We start from the raw sequence: 26,695 nt of genomic DNA, 5'->3' as shown, positions 1-26,695 counted from the left end.
TCGTTGGAATGGCCCAGATGGTCTTGGTGGTCTTCCCACATTTGCGAGTAGCCTGAGGAGCGGCCTGGGATAATTCACTTCACTTCTCTGTGCCCAGTCCCACCATGCATTCAGTGCAGGTAGGGATGGCGAAGTTGCCTGGGAAAGCTCTCTGGAGTCTGTTGGGAATGGCACCACATCAGAGTAGGATTCTGCTGTTAATGGTGCTTTGGGTAGGTGCTTGGTAGGTCTTGTTTGTGTCGTGTTTTATCCCAGGGAAATGGTTTGGGAGGCAGTGTGCTTTCAGTTGTGAATTGAACTGAGGTAAATGCACTTACTAAAAAGACAACCTGCGGCTTGACTGAACGCAGCGCCGTACAAAACATTCTGCTGTGATTGAAGGGCTTATTTTTTTCAGATTGAAAATGTACTTTCCACCATTAAAGCTCTTCCTCTTTAAACAGCAAAAACCCCCTCCTGTATATTTGAATCGGGAAGTTGTATTTCACCAACTAGCTTGACAGGACATGCACGCAAACAAACCAGCAAAATACTGGTAAGCAGTGAGGCTGCAGCTCCATGGGCTGTGCACTGAAACGTGGGGATGTTACGCTAGCGCTGAGTACTCCTGCTCCTGCTGAGATACGCAGTCTTGGAGCAGAGACATGATTGCAAGCTATTTTTACTTAACAGTTGAACTTTGGAAGGGAAGAAGTAAGGGATAATTTCTTTCAGTTTGAGTTTGCACATTGTACAACTATTAAAAACTTCAAGACGACTGTTAAGTAAAGACAGCTACTTGAAGTGCCAGATGGAAAAGAGCAAGAAAAATGCCTTCTGTTTAAAACAGAAAGGGGATCATTGCTCGTTTTGTTTTGAGGTCTTCTCCAGGCCACACAGTTGCTGTGCCTGGCTCTCTTCAGCGTTGCCGTTTCCGTCGTGGGGCCCGTTCAGATATTAGATGCATAGCGAGATGCATTTCTCTTGTTAATTGTATGACAGAACGCAGGCTTCAAATGACATCTCTGTCATGTGGTACCACGTCTGTATCACAGCATCGGGCTGCATTGCTGAAATCGGGACGGCACTTTTTTTTAGTTCCTACTCGCATTGTCCGGTAAGCGCTCTTAGGGACATTGCGAACATTCCTGCTATTCTAGAAATGTGCTGGCTTTCTCAAAAGCTGTCGTGGTTTGTGAAATATGATACTGGCTGTTTGGTTTGGACGTGAAACCCCTTGATTCATTCTTTTGCAGAGTAGTCGATCATCTTATTATGCCCATTTTATATGGATTTAGTTCAAGGCCTGTGTTAGTTTATACATAACTTGGAAGAATTGGAAAATGTGAAAAATGTGGAGTATTCTTCAGTTGGCTAAAATTTTAAAAGGGTGTTTTTTCCTGCCGGCATCTGGAAGTCAGCCAGGTGAAAGTTAACATTCCCACAATACCTTTTCTGTGGGATAATGGGCAAGTTCAGGGCAGCATTCTTTCTTTCATTTATATAAACAGACTGTGCTGGCCAAGACTATGGGAGAAGTGTTGCTGAACATGAAATTGTTGCTGTTTGCCCTTGCAGTTGTTGCTCTGTTGACAATGATTTATTTTTTTTTATTTCATTATTGTTCTCCTGTTTATATTTAAGTAACATGGAGTCTTCTGCTCTGTTACCATTTGGGATCTTGCCCAAGGCAGCGCTGTATGAAAAATTGATGTGCTCTATGAATGATTTCATACGCAGTAGTGAAACACTGTAGCTAGTACAAAACTAACTTTCAGAAGCTTTCAAAAAGTAGAAAGGTGTTCGTACAACAGTGGAGTCTCTTTGACAATAGATGAAAAGAGGTGAAGGTCTGAGAAGCTGAACTGACCTTTCATCTTGCTCTGCCGCCCCTGGTCCTTCCAAAACATAGCAGGAATAAATTGTCAGGGAAGCGTGGAGCCGGGTGCGCAGGTACTGTCCGCTCTATGGCTGGCTGACAGCTTTCAGTTGCCGCTGCTGTTTTGAGTAGGAGTAATTTTTATAATATTAAAGATTGACAGGAATTTATTAAAATACATTCTTCCCTGTCAGAATTCATATCTTTATTTTCAGAGCTGCTGAACAGTTTAGATACTGCAAAGGTTGTTGCGAAGTGCATAGCTTTGCATATAGAGTTTTATTAATTAGGAATATTCAGTGTGTCTTAAGCATATCTGTAGATTTTTTTTTCTTCTCCTTTCTTGAGGATCCCAAACAGGAATTTAGTGTGTACTGCCTCAGAGTAATCGTTTACACACGAAGAACTCTGCAGAAATTGTGGCCTCTCTGCCCAGATGAATTATCATTTTTCAGCCTCTACAAAAACTATAGTAGTGCTGCGTCAGTTAGCTGCGGCCAACCTTTGGGAAAGGTTGGGGAAAGGTAGTCAAGAACACAGAGAATTTCAGAGATGCTAAATGTTTAACCTGCAGTTTTCATGGGCTGTGATATAAGCGCTGTTCTTATTAAAAAATCATCTTAGTGACTTAACAGTTTTTCATCTTAGGTCTTTTCTACCAGAATATTTTTTTTTTTTTTTTGCCTTCAAATGGCAAAGTTTTTCCTAGAAAATGCATGGGTTTTATTATTGATTCTTAAGAGGGCAGCAAGCAACTGTCACATCTAAAAATTCAATTCTCATGCTATCTGGATAGGCTGGGACGTGGCCATATAATTATTCCCTTTCATCTGCTGATGTTACTGTGGTCCCTACACAGACTGAAGTTGGTAAATGAATGTAAAAATCATTTTATGTAAGCTTTGCATTTTTCTATGCTGTGTAGGCCCGTTGTCACGTCGTCTGTATGTTCACATAAATACGAAGTCAGTAGGATAGGTACAAGTACTTGTAATTTTTTGTTCTTTATTCATGCAAAATGCAGCAAAACGGTAAAATTCAAATGCACTAAAATGCATTAATGGTGAGATTTCCAACTTCCAGTTTTGTGACCATAATTTTTCATCCGTTTTCAGCCTCTAATGCCTTCTAATATGTTTTCAGGAACTAAATAGGAAGAAAAGCACTGTTGTTTACTTGATAAAATAAAGACATATTAAGAAACAGAAATTTATTGTCCTGTCTTCAGTTTGTATTCATTTAGAACACAGGTTTTATGGACCTTTTAGTTGGAGGTTATTTATTTCTCTAAGTTTAAAAGACCAAATACTTGAACTGCTGGTTTTATTGCATGTAAACATCAGTATCTTGGAACCGGCTATATTTAGATCTGTCACATTCTTTTCTATTCAGTATTTCTAAGCTTCCTTGCTTAAAATAAGCCTATTTTTTCCACATACAAATACATATATGTGTGGACCATATATGCCATGATTTTATGTATGAACTTACTTTTTTGCTGTAGTACAGAGAGTGGTAGCATCTTTTTATCAAGTGTGAAGTTGAAATTGCTCATACAGATACAAAATTTTAATTACATCAGATATGTACGCGCACATCGTTACGTGAGCTGCTTGTGCGCAGATACCTATCTGCTCATTCCTAATGCGCTCGATTTTGCAACTAACACTTAAATAGCGGGCTGCCTTACTCTGCGAGCAGCTCTACTGATTGCAGAACGCCAGTACAACTCAGTGTGAATAAGAACAAAGCAAGACCTTCTTAGATAAAGACAAAAAATAAAATCCTAATGAAAGATGTGCGCTGAATAGTAACTTGCGCTTTCATGTCTACCAACTGTGAAACCTCCGTAAGAATTGCTGCTATTGTACGAGTGTTCCCTCCTTCTTAATAGAGGTGTTCTGTATCCTGTTTTTCTTGTTGACTAGGGAATGACAGCTTTTAGAAGTATTGTAATGATGAAGTGCCATTAGCTGTATACCATTCATGTCTTAAATTGCATCCTTTGTTGTGTTCTTTGCTATTCTTGTAAAATAGTTGGGTATGGTCAGGATCTTGATTTCCAGCACTTCTCCTTTCTTTTTATTTTCTTGTTTTGTAGGTTATTCATTTTTTTTGTTGAATTGTATGTATTTCTGTGATCAGTTGGCATGGAAACATGGCTGCTTTATAGGCCAGTTGCTTTTAGCATTAATTTGCAGGTACTTGTTTTTGAATGTGAAAATGGAAACCATTTATGTTCTTCATCATTCCCCATCATTAATACTTGCATGCTTTCCGATGCAATGTAAATTATCTTTCCTTCTGTCTTAGAGGGGAAAATGTACTCTTGTTAAAGAGAAAAAAAAATACTCTGCTGCATCAGGTATACTGTATTAAGAAGACAGTACTTTGTATAAAAACTATTTTTATACATATAACGCAACAGCATCAGTGAAACAAAGCCTAACATCAAATCTTAGTTTAAGCCCAGAAAGCGCGTAACACTTTTCAATAATGCAAAGTCACACCACTCAATTTCTTTTTTTTATTAACCTATTTATTGATGTTACCCTTCCTTTTTTATTTCAAGAGAGACCTGTTTTCTTGTAGGGGTTTGCTGAATTTCACTTGAAGAAGGTTAGAGGTTTGCTTTGATCGGTGCTGACGAAAGTGGGGGAATACATTCGTTGATATTTTGTGACTTTAGTGCAGTTTGCAGCTTCTGAAATACCTCAATACTGCCAAAAGTGAACTTGTAGACTTTTTTTATGGTTATTGCAGCAGTATTCATGGTGACATGATGGAATGCTGCAGCGACTGCTGCTTGGAGAAGAACAAGTAGCACTATCACACGTCTTCATCGTGAAGAATAGTTAGACTATTAGTGTTTGTTCACGTTTATAGAAATTTGAAACTGTACCTAAATACATACTATTTTAAGTATAGATAACTAAATATCTAATTTAAGACCTGCTATAAGCAGGTGCCGACTGTCTGCTTTCAGTGTGGTTGCTTTCAAGTTCTTTAGGATGAGATTTAATCTCATTCTAATTTCTAATAGCTACCGACTGTTGTCTGAAGAGCTTTATACAGGTTGGATATGCAAAATAAAAATAAGATTTGAATTAATTTACTTTGGCTCGTACTTCCCCATCCCGTTCCAGACTGCAAACACTTTGTTTCACTAACCATTTCATAGGGAGCATGCAAAACAAACAAATTCAATTGATACTGCTCATAACTCCGTTCTATGTATTTAATAAACGATCGGTTCATCTGGCCTATTGGGTGTATTGCTGCACTGCTTTTTCTTCATTCCCTAAGTTAAAGTACACACAGTTCAATTTAAAAACCATAAGTCTATGCAGGGTTTGACAAATTTCAGTAAAAGAACTACAGACCTGCAGATTAGGAATACATTGTTCATGCCCCTAGTCCTATTTTATGAATTTCATGGTATTCCTCAGCAACCATATGGCTCATTCGCTCTGGACAGTTTAAAAAAATAATCAGAAAACAAAACAAACAAAACCCTATAGGTGTAAACCCCACATTTTCACATTTAATATTTTCTTTTAAATAACTTCAGTGGAAAAAGAAATAGATTGCTTTGTACCAAACCCCTCTGCCGAAACTGTTCGGAGTTTTCTTGTAGTTGCTTGCAAGTGGTTTTCTTGGAGGTTAAGAAAGAGAGTTTAGTACAGAAGATGAGGGCTTTTTGTCTTGCTTTCAGCAGTTTACAGATCAGATTTTTACGAACCATGATGCAGCTGTGAAAAGAAGTTAGGCCGTGCCGCTTCCTGTGTGACAGTATCTTATCATATGCACAGAATAAAGCCATTTCTCCCCCCTCCCCCCCCTTCCCCTCCATTCTCTCATAAACAAATGGGTCTGTTAACAGAGAAGAGTGAAAAATAAATGGGTGCCACCCTTTTATCATCTCAGTGTACTTGTCAGAGTAACTGGCGACAAGATGCACTTCTGTGGCTGTTGTAAACTACTTTTTTTTTTTTTTTTTTTTTTTCTCCTCCCCATCCTTACCTGAAGTGCCTAATGGCGGTCCTGGTCCAGGACGGGCAGCAGTGAGAACCACGTTGGGGGAAAAAAAGACTCACTATAATTGACTTAATCCCCATACTGAATTGTAACTTGTCTGGCTTAGATTGATCTCTTCTTTCATGTTCTCTCTTTTCAGTAATCAGCATAGCCTCTTTTTACATATTTTTAATTCTTTAATCAGACTGTTGTCCGTGGTTGGTGTCCTGCAGCTCTTAAAACTCGTTAGTTCTGACCAGCGGTAAATGTAAGTTCACACAGCACTTGCCAGTTGCGTTGTATTGTTTTGTGATAAGGTGGACCCCAACATTCAGGACACAGCAAATAAGTTAAGTATACTTGCTGTTGCATGATCCCTGCTCTACTACGTTGTTGGAAGACAGCATCTTTCCCAAATTCATTTATCCACAGGTTGGATACAGAACTCATTGAAATCAAAGGCTTCCCTTCTGTTGGGAAGCTCTCCCCATATTCTGCTGTGGGTGCTTGCCAGACCTCCCAGAAAATTAAGCTAGTAATCGTGTTGTCCTTGAAATATTTTTTACATAAAAGTTTAATTATTTTTATATGAAATAGTTAACGTGCTTTAACGAATATATAGTCCTGCTTAAGTTGAGTAGTTTATCTAAGTGTCCTGGGAAGTACCTATAGAACAAGTATGAAAAGAATTGTATCAAAAAGTAGACAGTGTCAAAGTGTCTCTCGAAGAAGTTTATATCCTTAAAGGAAAAAAAAATGACTAAAACTTCTATTAGTTGTGCAGTTTTCAGTAACTTAGTTTTGCCAGTCTTTTGGGTGCTGTCAGATTGTGGTAGGCATTGTATGAGGTTAGAAAACAACAAAGTTAGTTGTCTGCAAGGTAATACTGCAATAAAAAAATGTCTTAATGATACTTAGTTAAGTTGATATGTTGCAACTTGCTGCAAGGTAATTTTATAGTCACTAGCATTTAAAACTTGGAAAGCAGATTTCTGATGAAAATATTGGTGGGAAGCCTGGCTGCTACCAGTATTCTTAACTTTGAGCAGCAGCTCAGAAAAGCCTCCGAGGGTCATGTTTCACAATGTGTTGTGGTGGTATAAACTTTATAAGAAATAATGCTAGTTAATTGTTTTTCAAAAAGTATGAGAACACACAGGTGGAGTGGCCTCTTAAAGCATTTAGCTCATTGACCAGCACCAGCTTATTCACCATTTGTATGTACCTTATTTTATCTGGTTTACAGTGCAGACCTAATAAATGACCTCATCTGTGCCACTCGTGGATGTAGAATTTTCACTATAGAGAGTTATTTTCCAGATTTCATCTGCTATTCTCAGCACTCGTTTCTTCTCTTCCTTTTGTAAACTGGGATGACATTCCTGACCCAGGAGGGGCAGAAAGAATTAAAAGACTGATCTGAAGAAAATATTGTAAGAGGTACAAGTTCCTCTGAAATAACAGTTGTGCTGTCGAAGTACCTAGTAAGGAAAAAGAGAGTGGTGGTAACCAAAGTTAGAGAGCAGAAGTAATAACTTCTGGTTTTTTACTTTTGCAGTGATACACCTGCACTAATTTGGTTTGCTTTACATCCAGAAAGCAGGGAAAATAATGTGTGATGAAGAGCTGTTGCTCTGTTGTTTCTCGATCTCGAGAGCAAGGATTTAGCTTCATGTTCTCCCATGACATTCTGGAAAACAGTCATAATACTTTCTTGGTTTCTGGGAGTTATCCGATAGCTTTTGTCTTGCACTGGGCAAGCACTAAGCTGTCATTCCCTCCCATTTTTTCAGAAATTACAGCCAGCAGGAAGCAGTTAGACTTGCTTTCCCGTATCTTTCTCTACGCTGTGTCCATTTTCTGAACAACAGAATGAGTTTCAAGATAGGCTTTGAGTTTACTTGCGTGAAGTTGGCGATCCTTTGATTATCTTTGGATGATAAAATGCCAAGTCATTTGAGTGTTTCCTGTGACTGCCTGCTTTTAGAAATATAATGCTCCTGCTTGCCTTTCAGCACGCTGCTGTTTATCCTGCTACTGACATCCCTCCTGTTTCTGGTTTCAGAATATTTAGAAAAAACAGAGAGTAAGGTTTCTTATTTTGGAAATTCTTTATTGCATCTAATGCATTGCTCTCGTTTCCATTCGAATTGCTTCTCAGTCTGTTGTCAATCTGTATTTTGTTTTGAAAGGAAGTTGCTGGGGTCCGTTTTTTTGTAACTGTCCATTTTTCGCAAACTGTAACGCTGCAGAAGTCTGAGGCTGTCACTGCGAGAGGGGGAGATGACATTTGTGTGACGCACATATGTGCCGTGGGCAGATTTTGTAAATGTCTCTGCCTGCAGATTGGGCGACACAGGAGCTGTAACAAGTTTATTTTTTTAAGATAAAGCATACATGGAAAAGGCTAGAATAAAACTACAAACTGACATCTTAACTTCCTTTGCTGAGAAATGTAATAGTGAATTCATTTTCCAAAATACGGTGCTCGATCAAGCCGAGAATATACAGTTGGAGAGAGAACGTGTTAAGAAATCCTGCCTGTGTGAAGAATGAAGGGTAGCCCTTTGCCTTAAGATTTTGTAACTCTTAATAAGGGAGTCAGTAATTCCTTTTATAATACTTTCTTGCAACTGATGTTTTTAGCACCGATAAATGTTTTACGTAATTTACAGAGATAGAACATGATTTGGGCCCTGAAAAATTTATAATTTGAAGCCTTTATCTACAGACAAAGCGTTTTTATGCGTGTGAATAGACCCTTTTCAAGTTGAAAATGGTTAAACTACAGAGACTAAAAGAAACATTATAAAGCCTAGTGAAAAAATGCAAATATGGGTCATTTTTAAACACTTCTGACTTTTCACCAGTTCAGCGGAAACAACTTAAAGCGTTCAAAAACCCTCTCTAAACCCCTTTAGTATGTGGCATGTGTGGGAAGAAATATTTTGCTTCTCTCATCAAGTCATGGGAATAACTCTCGATTTTAACTGTGTTTTTCAGTACAGCTTTAACTGTGATACTGGGACCAGAGCCTTTGTAATTGAAACTCAGAACTCTACTTGAAGAAAAGCTCAGTAGAACAGCTCTCTTACATCATACGCTTTTATTATATTATGATTAAATGTAACATGATAATATAAACCCAGCTTTTGCCTTAAACTGCCTGTTTTATTTGGCACTTTGACTGTTGTTACTGGCCCGGTCTCCGTGAGCTTGTCATTTTTATACATCCTGTTTGCTTACCTTCAAAATGAACATCTTTTCAGAAAAATCCTATTTATTCCAGCTTGGTTTGGCCGCAGAAGACCCTGGATGGGAAGCACAGGACTTTGATGTCAGTATGCTCCAGACTTTCTCATTTTTACAACAAAACTGTTCTCTAGTTTGTAATCATCATCAGCCATTTTCTTAATATTGACAGAGAACAGCAGAGGTCAGTGGCTGTGGGAGGAACTGGAAAGGGAGAGAGAAAAAAGAGCTTTAAGGAGCCCGTTGCACTGGTTCGGTGTTTGTCTGAGTTGCGTTGGTTTTCAGAAGGACATAGTGGGGTGTAACTCAAGAGGGAGTTTATTACCCTTGCTCACCAGAAACCTTAATACTGTGCTCAATTGTCCCTTTTTAATTATGCTGGTCTTAAAAGTCTGGGCTATATATATATTTATTTGTTTTCTAAAAAGTGTTTTAGCTGTATATCTTAGAGGAAGTTTCTAGCTCTCCTCCCTTATTCCCATACCTAAACAAGAGAGTCATAGTGGGTTTTTTTCCACTATAAGGATTGCTGACACATATAGCACCGTGATGTTCGGCTGAGAGGATGGTGAATCACATTCCATGCTTTCCCAAAACAAAATTTAGAAGTTAAGAAGTTAAAAGAAAATGGAGAGGTCAGTGTTCAATATGTAAAATACTTCCGTACTGTTATTTTTAGTGTCATTCGAGTGTGTTCTGCTGACCTCAAAAAAATGAAACCTTGTGAAACTAATTTATCCAAGGCTCCACACTTGCTTATCTTCAGACTTTTTGATAAGAAAAATAAGGAGTGCCCCAGGTAATAGTTTAACGTTCTTGGTCAAAGTACAGGTGTGCTGTTAGAGAAATTGCTTTCAGTGTTTGGGATCAGAATAAAGGAAGCCTTTGATGTTGGCTCCGCTTGGGTTATTGGGTTTCTTTCTCTGAGACAGCATCCTGTGCAACATCTACAATATGACAAAAGTAGCACAGAAAGTAGCCATTAGGACAGGCTACACTCAGAAATTATATTCTGTAATAAATCCTAGGCACTGTCTTTCAAACATAATGTGAAATTACTACTCCGAAAGCGGTTGTATTGACAATGCTAAAAAATGGTATTTTTTCCCAAAGCATAGTTACAGCTCAGGCAGTGGTTTAAAACAAACGAAAAGAAACCCCAAACCTGCTGGAATAAAATAACTTGCTGTAGGAGAAACATTTTTGGAGGAGAGAAAAAAAATTACTGTTTTCTTCTTTTTTCCTTCATAGTTCAAATACGTAATATTTTACAGGCAAATTAAGAGTCGTTCCTTGAGTGTGCTACATTTTACATTAACATTATGTGGCTGTTCAGCTTTTATCAAAATCACAGCCGAGATGCCAGTTCTGATACCATGATTTAAAAAAGAAAAAGCAATGTTTGCACGCTTCTTTATATTGAATACATGGGTAAAAGAGCGAGGATAAGGGCCACTGATGCATTTCACTTCAGATGGCAGCTCAGCCCTGTTTCACCAACCCGTTCTACGCTTGTGTTCTGTATCCTAAGTATTTGTCCTCAAAATCTCCAGGACTGCTTCTTCCGTGGAAGGTGTTTTAGTGAGTCTTGGCATGATCTATATTGTTACTGGAATGGCTCGGGGAGTTAATCATTCTGCTCCTATTGCTATTGTTGAAGCAGATTGTTTTTCCAGTTCCTGTCAGTAGGAGTTTTCTGGCCTTTTTTTTAAAGTCACACCTACCAACCTATAAAGTTTATGCGTTGAAATATAAGCTCAGTTGTGTTTTAAAGTAGAATTTGCGTGTGTGTTAAGGTGGGTTCCACCCCAGTTGCCATTATCAGCCTACTCCATGGTCACCGTCCTGGGAGAAGACAACAGTGGACGTATACCCTGATATATACCCAGCTTATGGTGCGTTGTGGGAATGTCTTCAATGCAGACTTGATTCATGCATTCAGTTCTGTATTTTAGAGATACTGCCCCGTCAGTAACTGGGAAATCGATGTCCATAGTTAGTTGTGAGCAAACATGGCTGCTGGAGTGTCATAATTCTCGAGTTCTTTGATTCTTAATTTGTAGGTACTGTCCTGAGCTTCACTGCAGTCATTCCTGTTAGTTATCAAGTAGTTTGTGGCTTTTGCCACAGTGTGCGTGGGCAGGGGCTTTTCACAGTCACCATAAAACTTGTGGGATAACTAACAAAAGTTGGCAGCTTTAGCCAGAATTTCTCTGAAGTGGGGATTAATGGGAGTGTACTCAGCTAGGGCAGCTCCACCATCGCTGATCTGTCCTCCCCCCCCAGCCGTCCCCTTCCTTTACTTAATAAAGCTAAAAATACTTGAAACAGAGCAAAGTATTTACTGTGGACAGGCATATCCAGGGAAAGCTCAGTCCTTTAAAATGTTTTGCCTTTCTCTGGGGGATTGCTTTCATGTATGTTACTTGAACACAGCGCTTTTGCGATGTTGGGTTTTGTGTATGTTTTATTGCTGATACTTAGGCTTTCTCAATTTAGTACTTGATATAGTTGTTACCAAATATTGTCATTACGTTTGCTTTTTAAACCGCGATAGACAATTAAAACATTTTACAGTAACGCATTGTGCTATTACTGCTTGTTCATTTGACATTAAATAGGTGTGATTCATATTATTTTCAGTCTTATTTTGAAAAGTATTAGTTAAGATTAAACATAACATTATGGCATGCTCTGTATGTGTAATTTGAGTAATTTTTTGACAGATGTGAAATACTTTATAGTTTGAAGTACATGTGTAGTAACAGAAAATGTTGCCAGATGATTTTGTTTCCCCTTAACAGAACTTTATTTCTGATCATAGGCTTTCAAGATGTGCCTTGTGGGACCTTTGTTTTTTGTACCCTGACAGGCATTTAGGATTTTGTATGCATACTGACAGATGTTAGACAAATAACAGCAGAATTGCTAGGTGTTTAAAAAAGACTGCTTAGGGATCTCTATTTAAAAACACAACAGAAACCCATTTCCTCACAGTTATCAAACTAATATCTGAGAATGGCAGGTTTACTTGCTACGTGAATATGGAGAAGTAATGCAGAATCGTGACTCTCGGGTTCTGGTAATGGCAGGGAAATGTGGGGTTTTCTAAATAGAAGTCATTGGCTCGTTTTGTTTCGATTGTACCAAAAGGGAAGATCAAGTTAGTTGTCTCAAAATACTCTGTGTTGAGGCCTTTGTGTTGTATGCTGTAGCAGTTGCTTGGATGCCCACACTCATTTCTCACAGGTGGTAAAATATGTGATGCATAAGCCGAAGTACCATGGAAGTCTATGGACCAGGGTGGTAATTACATACCAGTGGTGTCGGTTATGTTTTGTGTAAGGGAATGAGCCGTGAATGTCCTGGAGAGCGGCGGGGTGTATTTCAATCTTGGCAATTAGAAGAGGATATAAGTGGGTGGGACTGCTCTGCACATCGTTGGGTCAACACAGCGCCGGAAACCACTTTTATTTTTCTTGGTCTCTTGCAAATTAAAAAGAGAAGAAGGAAGATGTCTTGTTTTTACTGAGTTTGGGTAAATAAAAAGCATAGAGTGCAATAGTATTCATCAGCTATGCTCTTCCAGTAAAGTTTCAGTGTGCTTAGCATTAACCTCTGAGCTTTGTAGACTTCAATAGAGACTGCACATGTGCTTTAAGTGAAGCTTATGCTTATGCAAGTTTTCTCTTGTATGTATATCATGAAGTCCAGGTCTTATTCCTTTGAAAATCAGTTCGGGATTGTTCCTATTAATTTCAATAAGACTTGCAGCAGGTTCCTAAAATCTTAGGAAACACAGTTAGAAACATTAAATGAGAAAAGAAAGAACAAAATTAAATTTCATCTGCTAAGTAATTCAGGCTTTGGAGAGTGGCTGTCACCTTTTTGTACATACCCCTTGTTGGTGTTCTTTATTATATTCTCCTCTCTGCCTCCCCCAGTCCCACATCCCAAATCATGGGAAATTGCATCCTGCTCATACTGAAGGTGGTGACAAAAGGTGTTGGCTCTGATTCTGGTGGAATCAGGAGATTTTTGTGTTGCGTATTCAGCATCTAAATATGCTGGATATCAAAATTGTGCAGGCTGGTAAGTGCTCTTTTTTTTTCCTGCATCCGTTTTACTCATCCGTGTACCTGCATTGTAGTTTAAAGTTTATTTCTACTTGACTGCTTTTAGAGTTTTGCTCTACCTTGAATTTAAATGCCACTTGAGGTCATGGTGCACAAAACAATGAGACTACCAAAACAAAGTCCAAAATTAAAAAATGCATGATGTGTCAGGAACCTTAAAATATGTTTTTGAAGTATGGCGTTTCTAGGAATTTTAATAGTGCATATTGGCAAATCTAATTCGTAACAGCTTCTGTGTTCATGTTATGAGTGGGATATTTTTTGTTTGTTTTGACAACTCGTTCTTTACTTGAATGAATATTAGCATTTATTTTTAAAAAAGCACGTACATTTTTTTGAGGGCTTATGGTAAATAAGTGACAGCTCTGACCAAATTTACAGCCTAGGTAAGAATATAAAATGAAGGTAAATGCCACAGGGGATTAATCTCATGTTACATGTGCAAGATGTAAATTAGCTGAATGTCCAACCTGTTATTTTCAGGTCTTGTTTTCGTAAATATTGATTAGATTTTTCAGTAGTTCGCGTTTTGTTGAAAACTTAAATCACTTTGATGTTTTACAGTGCATAAAGGAAGTTTTGTAGGACAAATTCTTTTAAAAGGACATTGTCAAGGGAGTTTTCCTACTTATTTAATCTTTGCACTTGTAAGAATCCCCAGAAACGTGAAAATGAAAACTCTCCTTTGCCAGGCTGCTCTCCTCCATTTCATGTGCATATCGGTTTGTCATTATAGGGTTACTGATAAGTGTTGTGCTTTTTGGCATTGATGTATTTTTCAGAAAAAAGAATTGAAGCATTTGTTTTGAAAAAAGAAAAACACATTTAAAGAATTACATGGACTTTGCAAACAGATTTAAGAAAATGAAAGGTAGGTCAAATTTTGGGCCTACAAACCTGACAATGTCCTTTACTTATAACATGTATGCCTTACTCGAGACATTCCGGATCCTAATGATGTTCTATTAATCGGTGGCAGAAAAATGTGAAAATGACATTGTTAATCATCATTAATCTTAATAGTTTACCTTGTTCATTTTGGTATGTTTTCTAATGTCAGCAAAGGGTGACAGCCTACTTAGAGATCTCTATTGTAATGTGATCGCTTCAGTTACTGTCAGTTCATAACATAAAAGGTTGTTTTACGAAAGGTTTAAAATAAATTAGAACAGCCTAGAGTACGTCAGGGAGAGCTTTCGTATCTTCCAACTGTGAGTATGTCGAATAGTATTGGCTTCAACTCTCCCCCTCGGAGCGTGGCACACACCAGTGCACCTTTGTTTCAGGAGTGACGGGAGGTGCAGGTAGGAGGAAACTAGCCCGCTTAGGTACCTTTTTTTTTTTTCTTTCAAGTTTAAAAAAATCCATCTCGTGCTAAGGTTGGTCTGACAATTTGTAAGTCCCCATGCTGCCAGAGTACGGAGGTAATAATTCACGAGCCGTCCTCTCCCGGTTTGGTTACAAAGCTGGGTGATAAGTTCATTAATCCTCTGGTTTGTGAGAGAGCCGCAATCACTTGAAATGCTCGTGCATGGGGCTGGCCTCCTCTCGGGTTCTGCAGCTGAAAGCTGCTTTTTATATTTCCAAGATTTTTTCCATAAAAGCTGGACTAGAATAAGGTTTTGAGACTTTTTATCTAAGAGCAGCTAGTCCAAATCGCAGGAAAAGGCACTCTTCTGTTAGGTGACTGGCAAATAGCTGCTACATACCGACAGCTGCTGGCTGGCTGTGTGTGCACATTATACCTGGTAGCATTTTAGAAAAATTCCAGCAGTCACTGGCACGGTAGCGGTTACTGGGGCAAGAGCTTCGCCACCAGATTGTTTCCGTATTTGGGGGGCGAGGGGAAACCCTAAACGAATAGCTGGATTAGACCTGTCATGGGAAACATGGGAAACTTTTTTTTTTTCCCCTTAAATACATTTAGATAACCTTAAGGGCCTGACATACACCCAACAAAACCAGCATGTTCAGAGTTAAGGCTTCTCACTCCATCTCCAGTACTCGCTGGAGCGCTTGGCTCTCCAGCGCGGGTGGTATTGGAGATCAGACGCTCTCCTCAGAGCCCTGCTCACCTAGGCAAAACGTTTGCCGCATGAGTGGTGCCGACTGTTCCAGGTATGTCTGTTTACAATACACCTGCTGTCCTGCGCAAGGTGCGGTGTGCGTCTTAACAGTCCGCTGGTTTCCCTGGTATGTTAATGGCCGGTGGCAGCACAGCAGGTGTGGTGGAAAGCCAGGAGCCAAAGGGGGAAGGGTACAGATGCAGTGAGAAGCTTTAACTTTGAGTTGCCTGGCTTCTGTGAGCACAAGTCAGACCCTTAATGTTGTTTTAATGTATTGTTTGTGTTTAATTTTTAGTAAAAATTTGAACGCCATCCAGGCTACAGAGGTTGCAGTGGATAAGAAGTTTAAAAGCTTTGGTTCAAGATTACAGGAGGCTGCAAGAAAAATTAAAGACATGGAAATGAGGATGGAATGACAGGCTGCTATTTTGCCTCAGAATACTGAAGATTGTAAAGCATTGAGAAATCGAATTCATGACCCTGGAAATCAAGCTCAGATTAAGAAATGTCAGGTTGGTAGGGGTTCCTGAAAGTCTCGAGTTAGGATAAACTGAGATTGTTTTCCCATAACAAAGGTTCTAGGATGTGGGGGTGGATGGTATAATTTTTGTTATCTGTGTTATGTGAAATGCTATACCATATACTTAAATAAGCCAGCTAAGTGAAATTATTTTTTTTTAAATTAGTTTCACATTTGTGGTGTCGAATGTCACTTTTGACCGGTTTACAGTTATTTCTCTCTGGCACCGAGTTGCATGATTTACTGTTAATGCAGCCATGGAAAATACTGCTCTTAAATACACATTGCTTTATCCTGCCACTCCAAGGGTCTGCTGCAAAGCCAAACACATGGTGCAGTGTGACATTTCTAGATAAGAAACAGGCAGAATGTATCTATATGGTGGAAGAAGTAGTTTTTTGTTCAAAGGGTTCTGATTCATAGTGAAACTGTGTCTTTCCAAATGTAAACTTTAAATAGTGACTGCCACTGTGGTTAAGTTACTGTAAGTTTACTTAAGCATTGAGTTATTGTCTGCGATTCAGTGATACGGTATTTGGGCAGAAAGATTGGGCAACAGGAAGTCTATGCTGAAGCTCAGAAAAGATTTTGGCAAGCAAAGGTTTGTAGGGTTTTCACGGTCAAGGTCACTGTATGTATTTGAGTTCTGGGGACTCTTAACAAAGCCCGAGATTCTCTCGGGGAGGTTTTACCATTCCGGTTGTTTCTCCGACTTTCGTTTCTATGCTTTGGAGCTCTTTCTGGCACGCCACTTAGTTAGACACAAGTAACTTGGTTGAAATCGATAGATACACTGGCATGAGGGGAAAACCAGACCACACCTTTATATACTTTAGAGAAATCATTATTTTAAAGGGTTGTGTTTTGTGATACTGTATTTCATGATTTTCTGAGGCAACTCTAGTCAGAAAAATGATTCTTAAAAGTGACAGTTTTTAATCTCATCTTCTGTTATCCGTTTGGACGGTATGTGCTCTTCTGTTGACAGATGTGCTTTAGTTGTAGCTCTAAGGGAATCATCTGTGCCACATTTTTCCTCATTCATCTTCAACAGCTTTAGTATCAAAGTTCTGTTCTGTTTTTTTAAATTTATTTTAGCTAGGATTTAAACTTGTCATTGAAATCCTGGCTTTTCTGGACTGACAATTAAGACAATGACCATAACATTTCAGTTGTAAAACGAGCCGTTGTTATATCCAGTATGAATAGGACTTGCAATGTCATTTTTACATTTGTTTCAAAACATAATTGCATTTTATTAATGCTATTACGTATACTATTTTGAAAGAAACATGAACAAGTCTACAACATGCTTTATTTTAGGGTGCTTCTAAGTAAATGTAATGTGGGGATTTATAATTAAGTTCCCATTAAAGGATAGTAATTATTGTCTGCATAACTATGTAGCATTTGCATTGTAGTGTTTGTATGCGGTACCGCATTATTAGTGTGTGGTTTATTTACTAAAAATGACTGTACGAAGGTTATGTGGCCGTTTCTGGTTCTAACAGGTAACAGTAGTAAGTTGGCAAGATGCACAAGTTTTAAAAACAATATTAAAAGGGCTTCCATTTAATTTTGGTGGCTGGATATTAAACACTAGTTTACTGAAAGAATCTGTGCATTATTTTGAAGCATGTCTATTGCAGCAGAGATTAGGAATTGATGGATTTGCAACAGAGAATAGTCTTAATGGGTGTTGTACTTTGCTGGTGAATACTTTTTGCATCTGAATTCCTGTCTGCTACGGTGACAGCACCGCCGTTACAGTCCATTGGCATCAGCAGTTGTTGGGAGATGCTGGGACTGGAACAGAAAAGAACCAAATCTACTTTAGTGACCAAACGCAGAAGGATTGGTGAGGATCTGTTGTCCTCCTGCCTTGAGTCCGAAAGATCCTTTTGCTGTTTGCTGCTGAGTAAGTAATTTAAAGTGTCGTGCAGTTACAGTTAAATTAAAACCAGCTGCAATTTCTAGAAGTTTTGCAGGTAGGGTGCTAGCTGAAACTGTGTGCATATAGGAAAAGTTCCAGTGATCCTTGTTCAGTCGTCTTCAAGTATAAAACCTGTTTGAACAGGTGAAAAACTGAAATGCCGGATTGTAGGGGGGCTGGTCTGTCATCCTGACCTGGTTAGGGGTGGACATGAAATGTCCAGGTGCAGGCTGGACAGCGGAGGCTACGAGGGTCACAGTCTCCTTAGCTGTACTCCTTCAGCCCCAGACCTGAGCTTGGTCCCAGTGGGGAAGCGATACGCTGCTTCTGTTGACTTGTGAAAACCTCTTTTCCCAGCAGCCATTTTTCTTCACCAGGTATCTTGTACAGCTGGGATTCTACTAATTTTCCATCCATTTAAAATACAGATGACAGTCTTTCAGGGCTTGCTTTTGACGCAGGCTGGGCCATAAGGTGCAGGGATTTCTTGTAGAAGATAGCCGGGGAACCTCAGTCTTTTGCATTAATGTTGGACTAACTTGTATTATCAAGCAATAAGCAATATTTTTAAATTCACACTGCAATAAAAATACGTTGAAATTTGCAAAAAAAAAAAAATAGCTAGCCTGCTTCACTTTGCAGTATTTAAAACTAGTTATTTTAAAAGAGGAAAAAAATTATGTACTTTATTCTCGGTTTTGCTTTTCCTTATCTCTTCAGGAAGTCCCTTTTTTCCCCACCCGCACTTAACTACTTTTGTGTAAATGTAATGGTTTAATATTATTCCCTTGAGTACTTTTGTATATTTATAGCATCTACACTGTTAAGAAGGTGCTCTCTAAATATCTTGTTACAAGGATTACTTTTCATTTTAAGACTCCATAAGGAGGGTATAAATGAAGTCTGCACTTTTCAACTGATTTTCCTTCCCCCAGATATTTAAAATGTATTTCTTTGTCACTTTACGATGTTCCAAGTGTGATGTTGATTTAGGGTGGGACATTTTGTTTGTATTTTGTAACCATTTTCAATGGTGGATTAAGTATGATGTGTGTGTTTGACTAAGCTGTACAGAATTGTTTTGTAAAACTGTTAAGTCTAAGCAGACCTACATAGACCAGCAATTAGCCTGTACATTTGGGCATTGGATCTTCAGTAAATTCAGAATTTTTCTGTCGTAGGCTCTTTTCACTTAAATTTTAGTCTCAGCAGGTCATCATCATATATGTGAACTGAATACTCAAATCCTCACTGAGTTGCTTATGATATTCCATAAGCTACGCTCTTACAAGCCTGGACAAGATATTTCTCACTCTGTGTAGAGCTCACAAAGGTGTGGAATCCAATCAAAACATAAACCGTGGATAGGATTGCACAAATATTTCTTCATAGTGCAGTAAGGATGTCCCTTTAAAAAAAAATATTGTATTCCCTTAGTGGTTTTATCCATCTTCCATTGTTCAGCCTCCTGAGCCTCCATGGCATTTTTTTCTGAGGTCTGCTGTGTTTGGTTGATTGATGACTGTAAACTTGTTTCTGTTTTACTAGCTTCAGTCCTTGAAATCTTTTTTCTGCCATCAGAATAAACAGACTAGCTATAACCTATTTTTTTATTACATTCGCATGGCTTGAATAATAAGTCTTCTCTGTTTCTTCATAGGCATTCGACCTCCGATCATGAATGGGCCCATGCACCCGCGCCCCTTGGTAGCGTTGCTGGATGGCAGGGATTGTACAGTAGAAATGCCTATTCTGAAGGATGTAGCCACAGTGGCGTTTTGTGATGCTCAGTCTACACAAGAAATTCACGAAAAGGTAATATTTAGAGGTATAATTAAAGTGTTCTAGAAAACACAAATATTTTCATGATTATGAACAGATACAGTGTTGTGTTAGCTATGACAATGTGTTTAGCTATTGCGTTTTAGTTGATGATTGATTACCTTAGTGAGTTGCTAGTCATTTCCAATAACTGATGAAACGTGATAATGAAACAAAAATGAAAATATCTGTGTTGAAGTATGCTTTTGTGCAGTGTATCTTTGGCTGGATGATGTCCGTGTGCTTACCTACTGAATTAGATTTATGGAGAGAGTTACCTGTGGGAAAATTGTATTATTACATGATATTTTCAAATGCTTCTTGGAAACACTGTTGCTCAGCCTTCAGCTGGAAAGCCAGATCTCAGTATTGGATTGGCCATGTGAGGAACTTTCAAACTTCTCTGTTTAGCCAAGGAATTGTGCAAATCGGGTTAGGAGGCCTTGTGCACTGAAAATTGACACTGCAGAAGAGTTTCAAAACGAATGCTAACCCAAAATTTATTTGGAAAATGAATTTTAAAAAGTACTCTAACTGTATGTTATTCCAGAAGTTCACACCCTTCCTGGAGGTTTGGGAGCTGTAAAACAACTAGTGGTTCTTAATGTTGTCAAAGGTTCTCTCATTTTCTTAGAGGGATACCCATTTTTTGTGACGATAGCCAAGGGAGCCAGCAGGCCCATATACCTACATTTTCTCTTCAGAGACTTCTTTCAGCGTGAAGCCCTCATGTCTACCCCAAATCCTCGCATCTCCCTAGACAGCAATAGAACCTTTTCACATCCGTATTTCTGTGGAGGTAGAACTAATTTTGGTGAAATTGTTGGCTAGCAGAGTAAGCCTCAAATGCCAAATATTCTTTCACCTAATAAAGGATTAAAACAGGCCTTACAGCTTCTATGGAAGTGAAAAATGTAATAAATATGACAGCAGAGGAGGGCAATCAGGGGTCCCTTCCAAGGGACTTCATTTTCTTCTTCTCCAGCAAAGATCCATGACAGACAAGTACAGATCCACGTATTAACTTAAAGGCTTGTTAGGCAAGTGTCTGTATCTGCTTTTGTGCCTCTGGTACTGTATACTGCTGAGTGTGATTCAGGCGTTAAGGAGTTGTCAGCTGAACCGAATTGCACCAGTATTCTTGTTTCTCTGCAGATACCTTGTTAGACTTGTCCTACACTAATTATGGCAGCCTTTGGGTTTGTGACAGGTTTTCAGAAGCCTTTCACTATTTTGAATTCTTAACTGGTTTAATTGTTTATTTACTTTTCATGTTCTTGTACTCTATAGCATTGTTAAACATTTTAAAGTCTCTGTATATGATGAAAGATTTAATCTTTTCTTTGATGACTTTCTTACAAAGCTAGCTACTTGAAAATAATATGAAGACTAACTTCCCTTCTGTTATCAGGTGAATAAATCTCATTTTCTGTAGTCCATTTCATGTCAGCATCTTCCTGTTGAGAACCCATCAACCAACTATTCAGCTTGTTATTTCTTAAGAAAAATATTTTTATTCTGCAAAAAAAGCATTTTATTGGTAAAACTTCCAAAATCTGTAGTTGTTTTTTTCTCTTTTTTTTCTTCTCTTTTTTTAAAAAATAAAGAGAAGATTAAGAAGTTGTATGCTGTATCAACACAGCAGACTAGAACTACCGATTCTCATGGTTCAGGCAAACACAAGAGATGCCTGCCCTCTCCTGAAGCCCTCTGTGTGGTTCCTTGGTGGATATCTCTGCAGAGTTTCAGATTTCCTGTCTTACCCCTCTGCCCTCCTCCCCACACAGGAATAAGCTGTTGTCAGAACAATAGTCAAGAATGATATTTAAGGTTGTTTTCTGCTGCATCAATACTGGCTTAACGTCACTAGCTTGTTTTGTTCAGCTGCGTTTTAGATACAACAAAATTCTAATGTGAATAGGAAAATGGAAAAAAATAAAATGTTCCTACTAGGAAATAATCTGCATTCGAAACACCCTTTTTTTCAGTTCATTAGTTGTTTCTCAACGGGATAGTCAAAACTATTCTTTTTAGATTATTCTTGAATTATAAGCTAGATTCAGAGTTGGCAATATTATAGTTCTGACCTCATGCCTTTTTAACTTGAACTTCTATTTTGTTGTGACGTTCAGTTTTGAAACAGTAAGGTTTTGGTGAAACCTAACGCAAATTTCGACCTTCTCTTTAACATCTGTTGAAAAAGACCAGTGTTTTTGCTGTGCATCCAACTAAGGCTACTCAATATTGTGACGGTGTATGAGAACCTAAAAGTAACTAACTAGAGAACAAATGCAAAGTGAAAACTTCTCTGTCTTCATTGGTAATTGGAGATGCACAGAAATGGATAGTGCTTTTTTTTTTTTAAAAAAACCCACAAAACAAAACCTATAATTTGTAAGGGTCAAAGACAGTAATAATCTAAGTATGATATTTTATTTTATTCATTTAGAGAAATATTCAACGCAAGCTTTTTCCTCTCAATTCCTCTTATCTTTTATATATAGGTAATTTAAATGTGATATAATGCTTTATTTATGTCTACATCTCTTTAATCATGTTTAAAAGTTGTTTTAATCTTACTGTTTTCCTATCTCATACCGTTGTCAGAAGTTTAATATGTGAAATAGCTGGTTTCCATTTACAAGGACTAAATAACAACAAGTCATATAAATGCTGTTTCACTTTTTTAGTTGATAATAGCAGTCTTCAGGTGAGCACTATAATATTGGCAGCTGCGCCACCTGGATAGTCCTCTGCTTTGCTTACTGAAGTCAACATCATTTACTTCTGATGCGTAGAGAACTGGGGAATTCTGTGTGACATGAATGCCTTGCCTTAGAAACACACAATATTTTCTGTTATCAGCGGGGTGTAGTAAATGAACTTTTCAGATCTTGAGACCGAAAGCCAGTGTGTGTATCTCACATTGTAGCTTTGGAAAAGCTACAATAACTGAAGCTTGATGAGTAACACAGCTCATCTGTTGTTGATCTTCACAAGAGTGTTTGTATTTAGTCGATATGCTAAAGCTTTCAACCTTTGCTTTTTATTATACCAAAATAATTTATTCTCAGTGAGCTCAGTAAGATATCTGGAAAATGTATTTTCACTAGCAACCAGTACATTACTGTAATACAAATTTTCACTAGCAAAAGGGTAATGTAATTCTAAAATATTTGGGTTTGCAAAGTACCACTGTTCTGCTAGGTAATAAATTCCTGCAACAAAAATCACAAACTTTAATTAATTATCATATTGTTGTATTGCTGTAACATAGACTAAGAGATCAGTTTTACGAAGTGTTGAGCACTGTTCACTTCCATGTGAAAAGTATTCACTTTTTACTTCCACTGTCCATCTGCAGTGAAAAATGGGTATTTTCCGCACACCTTTAGAGTTATAGTACAGAAATATCTCTATTTTAGTACAGCTTGTATAATACCTTTTGGGAATGGTGCTTTACTAAATATAAAATTGTTTTCAGGAAAAGTTTTAAAATTAGAAGTTGCATATTTAAAGCAGTATCTAAAATGTTCATGTATTTATGAACGCACATTCTTGGCCATACTACATGATGTTTTCCTGGTACTTAAAATACAGATTTTGATAACGGATGTTAATTTGCAAAAGGTTGTTCCTCATTGTGAAAGAAGAGATGACTGAAAATCAGGAAAATGTTTACTGTTGAGAAGAGCTTGCTGAAAGCAGAAGGTGAAATTTAGTTTTTCTTTCATATATTTCCCGCCTTTAAGAAGAGATACTGAATCTAACAGGGTAGCAGATACAGAGACGTTTAGATAGCCTGAAGTGGCAGGAGGCAGGCCAAAGACTGGGAAATTTAGGATGGGGTTTTGAAAGAGGTGATTGACATTGTCTGATACACATAGATGGGTGGCTGTAGATGAGCGTAATGAAACGCTGAAGACATGAACTGAGAATCAGTTGATGAGGAAAAGAGTGAAAGACTGCAAAGGGATGGCTAGGAAAGGAAGAGCGGGTATCAATTCAGCTTGCGCAGTTGTGGAGCCTTGATCACAGGGGTGTGAGGAGTTAGCGTGAGGAGAGTAAATGTTTTGGAATCCAGAGAAGGGATTTCTGCTGGTCATGAGAAGGTTTCAGGGACAGGATGGTGGTTCAAAATACTGTTTTGCGATGGCTAGGCAACAAAGGAAATAGAGTGGAAAAGGGGAATTTGTAGTAGCTTGTGAGGCAGATAGCAGCAAAGCACAACCTAGATGTTTTTTCATAGAGAAGCAAGGAGGCTGAGAGATTTTAATACATAGAGAAAGGAGGAGAAGAAATGAGGATTTGAATGCCATTTGTATACAGGGTCAAAAGCAGGACGTTAGCAAATACTATTATACCTTACTATGTATGCTAATTAAAGAAAGTTTTCTCCAAGTTGGGTAAGGCCTGAGTTGCAGTTGTGTAGCGATTTCCTTATGCCAAAGAGTTCATCTGTTTATTCTCTTTTTATGGCTGAGGAGATTAAAGTATGGAAAATAAGTAACTTGTTTAAGGTCACAAGTAAGTAATAACTTGTATTAGAACCCTGCTTCATCTCAGGTTGATTCCCTGTGCCGCTGCTGGAAGGCGAGTTGGATGGCGAAGATAGGTTTCCTTCCTTTTGAAAATCGGGCTGCCAGCGCTTAAGTGAATGCTGACATTTACTGAGAGTGACCCAAAGTTTTGAAATAACTTTGTAGTTAGAGGACGCTTATTACACTTCTTCAGAAATTACTCGTATGTAAGGTTTTGCTCGTTTCCCACCAACCACCCGCCCCAGGAAGAGTGGTTTATTTTCAAGCCAGTCTGAAAGGCTACAATATATATGTTTATGCTTTGACTCCTAAGTTCTGTTTTATTGTAGATGTTGCATATAGCTGTCTGAAGTTGAGCATTACATTTGTCAAACTATATCATGGGATAACTGGGAACTGGGTTCACTGCATCCTATCAGGAAATTTGTTATTTAGGGTAAAAATTATTTTAAGATTTTGGTGGTTAAATTTCTTTCTTAATAGAGATTGCATTACTGTCAATAAAAGTTCCTCGCTATGTTTAAATTGTTTTTTATATTACAATTAATTGTGTGTAAATCAGTCTTCTCAGCAACCATCTCGGTCTGCTTCCAAACGTACATGGTATTTTGGTTTGTTCTGCCAAAAATAATGGTGCTCATCCAAAAAAACTATTTAAAAATAATTAGCTTGCTTCCACCCTCATTCCAGGTCAACTTGCTTTTTTCCCTGTCTCGTCCTCTGTTGTCTCTCCCCCTCTTTTTCCCCCAATCCCTCTTTCTTTCAGTGCCATTCACGCTTTACTGCTTTCCCTGGCTCCTTGGCAGCCTACCCAGCACTTCTGATTTCTGCAATATTGCTCCTTCTTTCTACTTCTGTGCTTTTTGAAGGCAGCAGACTCAAGCACACCCTTGGGGTCTTTCTGTTGCCTGAGATTTTTGTAGTTCAGAGTCTTTACTCTTTGGGCTTCCTGACTTCTCCGGTATATTCTGTAACGTGGAGTGCGCTGTGTAGCTCCAAAGGGCCAAACATAAACGTAATATGCAAGATCTGGTAATAGAGATCTCCACCAAGCAGAGAGAAAATAAAGTGATCCTTGCAAACCCAAATGAAAAAGAAAGCACAGCTGATTGGGAATAGACTTTAAAGCAAAACATATAGGCTGGAAAGAAGTCAGGAGTTTGTTTGAAGCTGTGTACGTTTTCTCATTCTCTTTTTCTGTAATTATGTGGTTTTCTGCATCTTGTCTCAAATCAGCTAGAAGAAAAAAACGGGTGTGTTTTTGACTGGATTTACTGCTTCATGCAGATACCCGGTTCACCAGCACATCAAAGAGAATAGGATAGTCTGGAAGTGGGAAAAAAAGTCTGTCTGGTAAACTTATGCTCCAGCCTTGCAAGTGATTTAGTTAAGTTAGTATGTATCGGATCCCTTGACTCCTGTTACAAAAGCACAAAATAAAATCATCTTCACAGAGATACTACATTTCCATATTTTTTTAGTTTAAGTTAAAAACATTTAAAAGCTGAACTTCCTATTCAACAGTGTAGGACTCAATTTTTCAACCACACTTTTACGCAGGAATTAAATGTAGAAACATTTCCAGTCATTACAGTTTTATCTAAGACTGTTTCAAAGAAGAGCTGAAGAGCTTTCATAATGCAACAAATGTTTTGCAACTGATAAAAACAAATCAAGAATGGTGCTGTTGTTCAGCCGAGTCTTTGATTTGTTCCTGTTATATCAATGGTTAAGTAAGATAATTTTTCCAGCTTCAGATTCTTCTTTGTTTAGCAGTAAAGCTACAATCTTGCTGTTTATATTCATGATGCAGTTGCGGCATTTTAGTTTTCCATCAAAATTAAATTCCCACAGAATACAGATTGAAAGGAAGCTGCTTTGCTCTAAACAGTAATGTGTACTTGGGAATAAGTTGTCGCCTCGGAGCTGATCCAAAACCCCATAAATTTACTGAAACCGTTTGAATGAACCTTGGATCAGATTCCTTATAGAAAGACTGACAAAATTAACAAAAGGAAACCCTAAAAACTTTTGTTACACCTCATTATACAACAAAGTAGTTAACATACAGCTATCACAGCAAGGACGTATACAAAATCGATGTTTGTATACAATGAGCCTTCTGCCAACATCTGTCAGATTTGCCAGTGGCAATATTTACAGGTCAAGTGCAGCGTTACAGCAAGGGGCAGGCTGCCAGTGTCTCCTGAACTAATACCCTTTAAAAAGCAGAGTGGAAGCGCTGCTGTGCCCAGGAAGCAGCATATATCAATCTTATAGACAGAGTAGAGTCGAGTCTAATATAGTTGGTTATCAACTAGCTTTTTCTTTCATTTCACAGTAACAGGTTTTACTAAGGATCATTGGGGCTTGAAAATTGCTAGTGATTATTAACAGGTTTTTTGAGACAGAGTTGTGTGGGTTGATGCGTTGCCATCAGTGGCTTTCATGACATAACGGTCCTTTGGTATAGATGTTCAATCCATCGTAGCGTCTGATAGACTTGAACTGAAACGGGACGCAGTTCAGCCTTATTAATAGAACATACAAG

At 38.3% G+C, this 26,695-nt stretch overlaps 1 protein-coding gene across 9 annotated transcripts in view; it reads left to right on the top strand.

The window, feature by feature from the left end:
* Positions 1-26,695, top strand: part of CTBP1 (C-terminal binding protein 1) — a 253,787-nt gene that overhangs the window by 193,815 nt on the left and 33,277 nt on the right. For 5 of the 9 annotated variants that reach the window (XM_087735798.1, XM_087735797.1, XM_087735796.1 and 2 more), the window contains one exon: positions 19,443-19,597. In XM_087735798.1, the coding sequence (XP_087591924.1) occupies positions 19,443-19,597 (155 nt within the window). Of the gene's footprint in view, positions 1-14,045; positions 14,135-15,624; positions 15,842-19,442; positions 19,598-26,695 lie in introns of those variants that run through there. The other 4 variants (XM_087735803.1, XM_087735801.1, XM_087735802.1 and 1 more) reach the window with 3 other exon arrangements.

Source organism: Nipponia nippon, unplaced genomic scaffold, assembly GCF_047370975.1.
Source record: "Nipponia nippon isolate SJK-2023a ecotype South Korea unplaced genomic scaffold, ASM4737097v1 scaffold_6, whole genome shotgun sequence".
In the NCBI taxonomy this organism is placed as follows: domain Eukaryota; kingdom Metazoa; phylum Chordata; class Aves; order Pelecaniformes; family Threskiornithidae; genus Nipponia; species Nipponia nippon.
Note: the sequence above shows the minus strand (reverse complement) of the source record. Positions and strands in the feature narration are given on the sequence as shown.